Source organism: Oryzias latipes, chromosome 13 (genome assembly GCF_053564925.1).
Source record: "Oryzias latipes strain Hd-rR chromosome 13, Olatipes_Hd-rR_3.1".
Taxonomy (NCBI): domain Eukaryota; kingdom Metazoa; phylum Chordata; class Actinopteri; order Beloniformes; family Adrianichthyidae; genus Oryzias; species Oryzias latipes.
Window position 1 is genome coordinate 17,589,035 of NC_136249.1, and position 10,663 is coordinate 17,599,697.

A 10,663-nucleotide genomic window follows, 5' to 3' on the forward strand; every position below is an offset into this window, starting at 1 on the left:
CCAGACAGACTGGCCGAGGAAGATGCGTCTTCATCAACACAAAACGTTGGTACTTTTGTGATTGATGATCTGCCTGTAAGGAATCTCTTTGTTCCAAAGAGTTGTTCATCTCACTTTGTACTGTTTTAATGAATAAGCGTATTTTTTGTAAAGAGTAAAAAATTGGAACGGAAGCTTAGAAGCTGCATGAATGTGGGAGACGTGGATCACGGGTCTACCTAAACGCCTCTAGAATCAGCATTCAGGCAGTGATTCAGGACAGAAGGAGGTGTCCTCCTCGATTCTGGACACCAGCAGAAGCTCCACGGTCAGTCTGCTGCATAGACTCCTCAAACGAGTCTCCTTTCCTATTCCAGCCTTGATTCCATCTAATTAATCAGGCTTCTTTTCATACTTTTAGGGCGGAGCCTGTCTGGCATCCGCTGTTGAGGGGAATTGTTTATCTGCTCCCTTTAGATCAAGCTCTATGGTAAATCCTGGGGGCCAAATCCTTTGAGCTGATCAAAACTGCCAAATGTTTTTGCACATCAGAGATAAAAAAGATGTTAACGATTATGTTATGTGTGAATACTTTTCTTTATTTCAATTCTCCCTGAAGCCCCTGCAGTTCTGTTTTTGCCTCTGATGGCATTCCCTGAGGAGAAGCTCGCACTGCAGAGCCTCAACAGCTTTAGATTAGTTCCTTTTGTCCCAAAGGTCTTTACACTTCACAGAGCTAAAGGTTCGGTTTGTTCCAAATAAAAAGGAGGTCTTCTGTCCCATCTACATTCAGCCAAACTTGATTAACACTTCTGTTTTTTTTACTTTAGCCACTGTGTATCTCATTAAAAAATATATTTTATAGGAGTATAATGTCAAACCTAGACATTGAGGAACTGCTCATTCCTGTAGTTCAATCACATTTGATCTCTGTGTTTGGGATCAACGGAATGATATCAAAATATTTCTTAGAAGTGATGTCACATTATAAAATCATAGGCGTACCCCCATAATATGAGCAACATTAGAAAAATAGACAAAGCAAACAGTTACTCTGGGGTAGAAGCTGAGGAAGTTTGTGGTGTCTGTAAGCTCAGGTGAGAAGATGTCCATCCGTTGTTCACCTGTCTGGTATATGATGTGTGGGGAACCCTGAGAATGGATGAATGGATAGATAATGCTCTTATTTATCCCCATCCAGAGAAATCTGGCTGTCCTTTACCCATCACTCAGAAATACACACGCAGTAGAAAAATAAGTAAAAATTAAAATAAAATACTTGCTTCTTAAGAAGTATAATAAAATCTTATAGCAGCAAAGATGGCTTCTTTCAATGTCTATATTGGAGTAAATGTAAAGTCTGGAGGAAGTGTTTGCACTCTACCTTTATGAACACAGAAAACACAAATGGAGATGATCACATTAGGAAGCCAAAATCTATCAAAACTTGAACACTCTGAGTCCAAAAGTGATTTATTTAAATCAAGAATATTGCCATTTCATATCAATAGCTAAGAATAAAGAATCCAGTTAGAAGTAAAAAAAAAAAAAAGATGCACAACAATAATAGCTGAGATATTTTCAAGGGCATATATCAAAGGTGAGCCAGGCCGCAGTCTGTAACGACTCCTGGAGGTTCAGGTCCAGTCCTGCGAGTGCTCACCAAGAGTGTTCCATCAGGCTGTAGAGTCCCACTGACTGAAAGAGGATCCATATCTTTAGGAAACTGGGACTTGTGGCTAAAAGTATCAGTCACACTGCCATCATCCAAAACCTGAAGGACAGAGATGGAGACAAAAGAAGAAAAAAGATGGTGACTCCCAAATAAAAAGTGGTTCGTCTGCTGGAATAAAACGTAATAAAAAGAAAGGCCAGAGATCTCAGGAGAATAGGAAGTAAATGTGAGAAGAACAACAAGTCGGAGGTAGGGATGAAGATGAAAACAGAGATGAGAGCCAGTGAAAGAAAGGGAGCATCACTGAACCAGTAATGGGGAAAACATCTAAGAAATAGATAAAAGCAGGAAGGAAAAATAATCTGAAGATCCTGTTTTATAGTTCCAGCCCTTAAAAAACTGTTCTGTTTTTTGTCTTTTGTCAAACTTGACCCTCTTTACAGCTGCTGATATAACGTCTTACCGTCAAACATGAAACAGGTTAAGGGCAGGTTTGGATTTCAAGCGGACAGCAGGCTACACATTGGTACACATAAAACTGGAATAATCATTATATTGGCATTACTGATCATAAAAAGTCAAACTGAAAAAGCTAAAAAAAATGGACTTTATCTGCACTTTACAAGGCACTTTACATATATACAGTATATATATATATATATATATATATATATATATATATATATATATATATATATATATATATATATATATATACTGGTGGTAGGCGGGCGCCTGTGTTTGGCAGCGGAGCCGCCACCAGTGTGAGAATGTGTGTGTGACTGGGTGAATGGGTCTGTGACTGTAAAGCGCTTTGTCCTTGTAGGAAGAAAGGAGCTATATAAGTATACGCCATTTACCATTTACCATATATATATATATATATATATATATATATATATATATATATATATATATATATATATATATATATATAAAAGACAGAACTGAATTGCAGAATTAAACATGGTATCTTAGTTTAAATCCTGATAGCTGAAATAAGATAACCTGTTTTCTTTCGAAAGACAAAAATTATATCTGAAAAAGGTGCGATGGTCTGCACCATTACTGTTTCTTTTGAGATGGACATGGACAATATGAAAAAGGCTCATAAATACACATACATCTTGACAAACAGAGGTTACATTCATCTGATACTTAAGGTCTTTGTCTCATTTGGATAATCAGCTTCAAAGAAAACAACCAAAAGAAGACTTAGTCCTAAAGAAAGAAAGTAATCAGATTTTGTATACCTGAACAGGAAATGGAACCAGCCTGGGTTCCTTCCGTCACTCACCTTTTGGGCTTGAATGACGATTTTTTGATTGTAGGCCATAATTACAATATCCTGTGGCTCAAACTGGCTGACATCAGCAGAAATGTAGTAAGTATCACCAACACATCGCACCCCGCTACTTGCTCCAGTCTGCAGTCCTGCCACAGTTCCACCTGCAGAAGCTGTGGAGACAAAAAAGAACAACTGAAGGATGTCAGCTCCAGAATATGGAAAGTAGAAAAACCTTGCTTAAGAAAACCCTAAACTGTCATCAAAACAAGAAGATGAAGTAAAAAAAAACAAAAACAAAAAAACATGTATCCATGTAAACCCTTGTGCCATCTTGGATGACCCTTACATCGACGTGTTCTCCCTACCATGACAAAGGTGGATAAAGGTGGAAAGATTTCATGTAATCCATGGACACCAGTGAAGATCTCAAAGCATTGAAGAAAAAAGGTTCAGCGCACTGTGTAGTGGGTCTAGATGACCCAACTCCCAATGTTAAAGTGCCTAGGATAGAACAAGGGAGTTTACTATTCATATCTGCTGAGGAGAATTATTGTTGTGATTATTCCACATGTGAATTGGAATTTTGCACTAATATCTCTTTGATGAACATATGTGTGACATACATGTGGTATGCTAAACTAAGCTTTATGGTCAAATACGTCACATTTTAGCCATTTCATTGTCTTTCTTTTTTATGTTTGCTTTAAATGTTGTTCCTTTTAATCGATTGTGTCTTATGACTTTTTACTGTTTTAACTAATAACATATATTCCTCTGTCAAGCACCTTGTGCTCAACAGCTTGTAGATGAAAAGTGCTAAGTAGTTGACTGATTGAAATATGCACAATGTAAAAGATTTTTTTTTCTTTAAATAAAATACATTACATTCATACTTTACATCTTCATTTTAACTTGAGTTTTAAATATTTTTAAAGTTTTTGTGTTGTTTATTAAATGTTTGTGCTGTCTTTAAACTGTGCTTGTGGACCAATTTTCAGGAGTGCACTGATCAACATCAATCAATCAAAACTTTATTCATACAGCTAAATTCATTACAAAGTGTTTTACTTCTTAAAAAGTAACCACACATCTTCCACCCATTACATGTAAACCCCCAAACAATTTACTTCCTGACTCTCAATATAACACAGTCCAGGAGACATGGAAAACCTTGAAGGAGTGGCTAATAAGGAGAACCATCAGAATCAGCAGTCTCATGAGCAGCGAGCCTCTACGGCTCACTGTGAAAACTGTCCATCATTAGTGACAACCTGTCATAAGAAAACTGGAATCAAACATTTGCTCTCTAAAACTAGAATTTGGTTGGAATTGAAAAGTAAAAACAGAAAACACAAGACGTAAATTACAAAATAACTACAATCAGAATAAATGAAAGGAAATCTTATGATGTGGGAATAAAAGAATTGTTAAAAAATACAACATAAAATTAGCCATGGACAGCTAATAATTGGCCTCATCTTCAAAATCTCGGAAGGTTATTAGAGCAGAAGCACATCTTTACAACCTACGGTGAAAAAACCTCACTGTGGGTTTTTGATTTTACTGTAGGAACAGTTAAAAGGCCATTGCTGGAAGATTTGAGAGTTTGTAAGAAGGAATGTGACCCACAAAACACTTAAAACCAGTACTGGGACCTCAAGATCAACCCTGAACCAAACAGAGAACCAACGCAATAAAATAGGTGTAATGGGAACCTGCTCTCTGGTCCTCATTAGCACAAATGCAAAACATGACATACTAATGATGACAATGATGTTTTAGTAACTTTAAGCCTGCTTAATGGTAAAACTAGATGATTCCCTCACCTGAATGCTCACTGGATGAACTTCTGTTCCTGCTCAAGGGGCTCAGGCTGCTGTCATCTCCAAACAAGCTGGAACAGTTAGAAGAATCAAGGAAGGGCTCCAACAGAACATCGAGGGAATCTGTGGATCCGCTCAGTGATCCCCTTGATCGATAGGTGCTGGAGGTGCTGTAGCGAGATGAGGAGCGGTAAGAGGAGGACACAGACGACATAACTGAATCGCAGAAACGTTTTACTCATAAAACTTGTGTGATGATGAAAAAGTGTAGCAGGATTTTTCCCAGTCGACTCTAAATACAGAGAAGGAGCTTTGGAGGACACTGATTATGACTACGGCTGGACCTCTTCCTGCCATCCTGGCTGCTTTTATGCATTCCTGCACATTCTTCAGCCTGGGGTTTAGCATGAACCATTCTGGGTCTCAAGATACTTTTAGCCTTAGATGGTTGTTTTTCCAACGACAAGAGCCAAGAGTGTAACGGACAAACTGATAGTAAGTGGAGACTTCTTATTCACACTCACACACAAATACACACTACAGATAACATAGAGGGGGGTGCACAGATGCAGACAGAAATAGAAAAGTGCTTCAACAGTCAGGTCATCCTGACCATGCACCCAAACTGAAACGTCACCAGCAATGCAGACAAAGTGCTTTTTTTTTTGATCAACTGATCACTTCACATGATTAAAATGTGAATATTTGATAAAATATATTTTATTCATCCTCTGGCTGAATTTTTTTGGATGATTTTGGTTGTTTTCAGGAGGCAGCACAGTGGTGTAGTAGTTAACACTCTCTCCCTAGAGAAAAGGTTCAAATCAAATGTGTGTGTTAGTGTATGTATACGTGTGTGTGTGCGTGCGCATGTGTGTGAGTGTACGTGTAGTATATGTTTCTGTGTCTATATGTGTGCGTGCATGTGTGTTTTTGTTTGCATATATCTGTTTGTAATAGAATTTCAAGGTGTGTTTGAGGTTTCTGTGTAAAAGTGCATGAAAACCAGTATGTGTGTGTGTCCACCCACCTCTCAGTAGTCTGGTAAACTGTTCATAGTGTCCTTGCCTGTAGTGGTTTGAATAAGTTCTAGCAACCCCATAACGCACACTGGACAAAGCAGGAAAGGCAGACAAGACAGTAGTGACGATAGTTGTGATGAGAGTTATGACGATTGCAGTAATGATTTTTTGTTATGATTGTTGAGACATCTACAAACAGTGTCACAAAGCAACAGTAAAGAGATCAGAGTCCTGTGGTTTCGTGTATGAGGTGAAACATGACATTCAGCAATATTTCAGTTTGCCAGCATCATTCACAGCAGAGGCTCCTCACATCTAAGATCAAACTCCAAACACTTTTTGTGTCAAGCTGTGTTTATTGATTTGACAGAGTTAATTTGTGTTCAACAGCTGGCCCGGTTCTTAGGCAGAAAGCTCCAATTAAACCTCAGGAAGCTTAGAAGCATGTTTCACTTTGGAGGAAAAGTGGAACCACAGAGACTCAGATGTCTTCTTCAGCAGTTTTCACCGTCAGCTTTACACCACAGATGCTGGGAAAGGCTTTTTCTCTCGTGGCTCACCATGATCCCTGGAGTCCATGCAGAGTCTCCCTCTGGATGATTAACAGATGGCAGTTCTGGAGAAGGTGTCCACATCTGAATGCAAAGCTGATGGTGTTAATGAGGCAAGAAAATACTCAGAAACATCAGGGAAGCTCCATTTGGCATCTTTGAGCATCACTGGGTAATTGGTAATTGTCAAATCAGCCTCAGTTGTGTATCAAAACTTTTACTTTAGCATTGTCTGTATGTGAGAGCTGGACTAAGTGATCCCTCCTCCCTCGCGTTCCAAACAAGAAGTACACACTGGCTCCAAGAAGCCAAAATCTCATAGACTTCTAAACAGAAATAAACCACTTTTACTCAGTCATTATATTTGTCAGAATAACCATTCTCTGATACCTTTTTTCAACATGTTCTTGGTAACCCTTGTGCTTTCCTAGGCACTTTGACATTGGGAGTTGGGTCATCTAGACCCACTAGACAGTGCGCTGAACCTTTTTTCTTCAATGATTTGTGATCTTCACTGGTGTCCATGGATTACATGAAATCTTTCCACCTTTAGCCACCTTTGTCATGGTAGGGAGAACACGTCAAAGTAAGGGTGGGGTCATCTAAGACAGTGTTTTTCAACCTTTTCTGAGCCGCGGCACACTTTAAGCTTAAAAAAAATCCCGCGGCACACCAGCATCCAGAAATGAAAAAAAAAGGAGAAACTCATAGTCTGTATTGATCTACAGCCCCTCCACAATCTCACATGCATTTTTGTGATAATTATTGCAGAAAAAGCTGGAAGTTGCAGCTGTTTTTCTAAAAGATGTAATAAAAGTTAAGTTAGAAGATTTAAAAAAAGTTTGAAGTGTGTTCGTTGTTTTCAAGACGTTTAACAACAGAACTCCTTTTACGCTGTCACTCTCACAACCCAATGCATCATGGGAGATGTAGTGCATAAAAACGGCCGGCGGAGATCGCTTTTCGGAGCTTCATGGTTTTGTTCACTTGTTACACGGTCTGATACCGGATTCTGTGGAAAGCTACACCGCTAAAGACGAGCTTTAGCTGCTATTTTTGTTAGAACTGAGCGACTTTACGAGCTAAATCGGGACAAGGAAGTGAAGACTTTAACCACTTCTGATTGGTCAGACTGATGACATGTGATTAAGCCTTCAAGAATGATTGGTGGAGACAGGTAAAGGGGCGGGAGCTGCAGCTGAATCGCGCTGCCGTCATTCTTATCAAAATGTCTTTAATAAAATAAAATAAACGCAAAGAAAAAGTATTTTACGATCTTTTATATTCCTAACTTCTCAGTGTTTTATCAGGGCCTGTTTGGATGAACACAGAGCTGAAATCCTGGAGATGGGAAATGTTTTTAGATCAGTTAATGAGGGCAATTTCACACGGCACACTTGACCATCTCCCACGGCACACTAGTGTGCCGCGGCACACTGGTTGAAAAACACTGATCTAAGATAGCACAAGGGTTAATCTCAATTTTTTTCATTATATGTATGTATTTTTTGTAGTTCAAGGTGTTTGAGTGATAAATTGACCAATCAGATGTCTCGATAAAAATACATGGAGCCTGCTGGCCCCCACGTCCAATGTCCAAAACAATAGATGGACAGATTTTGTCTTTTGTTATTGTACAGTTTCTTCATTATTTTCCTTTTAAATAATTTTCTAAATTATCGTCTTTATTTCTGTTTGAATGTTCTTCTCACCATCTGAAGGTAGAATCTTCAAATCCAGGCTTTGGTTCATGGAACATATTAGACTGACAGAGGCCTCCCCTTGTTTGGATGTAACTTTCAGTGGTTTCCCTGCTGAAACATGGAAACTAAGTTGGCTTGAGGTAACATTTCAGACTCACAGATGCTTTTAAGTTCTGGAAGAAAACTTTAGACAAAGGGATTTATTTAAGTCTTGACCCAAATACACATGAATGTGTTCAGTTCACGACTTTCCAGCAGCTCAACTCAAATCAACTAAATCAGATTTAACTGTGTGCGGCAGAGCTTGAAGGATCAGGTTCTGTCCCGGATGGTTTCACTGGCTTGACAGGAGAAGAGTTCTGCTGCACAGAATCAGGGATGTTCCATTGCCCCCCTGTGAAGTTGCAGAGTTTGTTTCCATGACAGAGATATTTGTCACACAAGGATACCTCAGCACTGAGAATGTTGCAGAAGTCTGCATCAGCTCATGTATTAGGTTTTGTTAGCTTTATTGTAATCTTCAGAAGCAGAAATTTATCTCCAGGTTTTCTGTGGGACTTTTGAGCTTTCCCCCATAACAGAGGGGAGCTCTTCAATGATTTTGTTTCTGTTTACACATGTACACACATACAATCTTAGGCCCCTCTCTCTATTTAGAGTCCAGTGTCTGGACGGGAAATAATTAACTGACTTTTTTCTTTGTTAAGGCACAGTTAAATTGGTTGCCTTGTAAACAAAATGAAAGAAATCTCTGTAAACAGTCAGGCACATGTTGTTGTGGTTCACTGGTAACTTTCAGTTTATCCTGTCAGGAGTCGCCACAGTGAATCAGGTTTCACTAATTCACACAGGTGGTACGTTCTTCTCCGGATGACCTTCCCGACACAACCCTGTATTTTCAAGGCATAGAGAGACAGGCAGCAGTGTGAACGGTCTTGCCTGAGGACCCACACTGGATTCTTAACTCATTGCACGCCCTGGGAAATTAAACCAAATTTCCTGTGTGACAGTCCTACACCTAGCCAACTGAGCTCCCAAGTAAGAATTACAAATGAGTGAACAGACTTCTCCTTGAAAAACTGTTGATCTCAAACAAGTTTAAAGAATTAAACAAAAGTCTAAAAAGCAGAAATCATTCAAGAAAATAAAGAACACCTCAGACCTTTCTTGGAATTGTGTAGCACTTTGTGTTATTTTCACATTTTGTTTTGCACTAGTACTGTTAAGATGCCTTTATTTCATAAAAACCTGAGTCACATGCACGCATATAGGGAGTTGACCCATACGGGTCCTGGGTCATCTGAGACTGTGAAGGGTCATAGAGAGGAAAGGCTGCATCTTAACCCTAGAGCACTAGCGTTGGGTGATTTTTTACCCGAGCAAAACCATTTACATGAATTTCAATTTGCTGCATGTCTAGGAGTCTGTGCCTTTACTAGGGAGGTCTCACATGTCCTAGGAATGGGTGGACCAAAGACAAAGTTTCTTGCATAATTTTATTATTTTTTTAGAAATCTTTTGTTCTCAAATTCCTAATTTTTCAGTTATTTTAGAGCATATTTTCTCCATGTTTTTCTTTTTCATTTTGTTACTGATATGATAGTTTTAAATAGAAGAAAACTACTCTAGTTTATCATGTGTTGTCATGTTTTGATGTATTTTTTATAACAAGTGCTTTTTGTTAGGTATATTACATTAGGTAAAAATTACCCGGCAAAAGTGATGGTGTAACTTTTCATAGCAAATGTGTTCTAGGGTTAAGAGGAGCGCAGCTGTGTCTTGCAGTTCCCTTGAGGCTTGTACGGCCACCTCAAGGGACGTCATGAAAATGGAACCTACCATAATTGTCCGCGATAAGTTTATTATGAAGTATTTACAAGGCTAATATAAGTTACACGCATGATGCATAAGTGATGCTGTCATACAGTGTCCTTACGCCTCACTCTTGTTGTTAGTAAGGTGTGAGTACTGGCTCCTGTGAATGTTGCATGCACAGTTTGTGCACGTGATGCATAGGTGCCCAATGGATGGCTGTATGATGTCCACACAAACTATACTCTGATTGTTTAATTTCCTCATTCACACCCTTTAGAAACGCACATTCATGTGATCAATTCCAATGAAAAGTCTATGTAAATGTGCTTTCAGGCTTCCTCATTCACAAATCCCTACCCAAGTTCCTACAACCGTACAAAATCATTGAACACGCTTTGAAAGTAAAAACAGGTCAAACTTTGACCAATAAGAGACTCAGATTTGGTAGCTAAGTCTGAGTAGGGTCCTTTTTAAAACGTGCCAATCGTTTGAAAATTGATTATAGAGAAAAAATGACTAATTGTGGTTTGTGTGCGGCTAGAATTATATGGCACCAAGTCTTTCATATATCAGAATAGAGATGTGAAAGAAAAAGCCTGGAGGCAAGATTCGTGAGATTTTCTCTGCTTCGACGTTTCGCACTAAGCCTCTAGGTGGCGAACATGCACTCGCATCAGCCAGCGCCAGTCCAGTGTGAACACCAGGAATTGGGGGGGTGGAAAATTGAAAATTTCATACAACACACCTGCATCTCACCTACTTCACCCTTACTTACCCTTACATGTTGATTTAAAATAGACTTGTGAA

At 39.0% G+C, this 10,663-nt stretch overlaps 1 protein-coding gene across 1 annotated transcript; it reads right to left on the minus strand.

The window, feature by feature from the left end:
* Positions 1-1,434: 1,434 nt before the first annotated feature.
* Positions 1,435-5,106, minus strand: hspb12 (heat shock protein, alpha-crystallin-related, b12). Its single transcript, XM_023961226.2, has 3 exons — positions 4,769-5,106; positions 2,952-3,112; positions 1,435-1,753 (listed from the first exon to the last, which is right to left on the minus strand). The coding sequence occupies exons 1-3, from the start codon at positions 4,977-4,979 to the stop codon at positions 1,574-1,576; spliced, it is 552 nt and encodes a 183-aa protein (XP_023816994.1). The 5' UTR covers positions 4,980-5,106; the 3' UTR covers positions 1,435-1,573.
* Positions 5,107-10,663: the final 5,557 nt, after the last annotated feature.

Excerpts from the sequence above, each read along its gene's own strand:
- hspb12 (XM_023961226.2), bottom strand. The coding sequence starts at position 4,979 with ATGTCGTCTGTGTCCTCCTCTTACCGCTCCTCATCTCGCTACAGCACC. Across the intron at positions 3,113-4,768 it reads TTCATCCAGTGAGCATTCAG|CTTCTGCAGGTGGAACTGTG; the intron begins GTGAGGGAATCA and ends TTGTCTCCACAG. Across the intron at positions 1,754-2,951 it reads TCGTCATTCAAGCCCAAAAG|GTTTTGGATGATGGCAGTGT; the intron begins GTGAGTGACGGA and ends TCTGTCCTTCAG.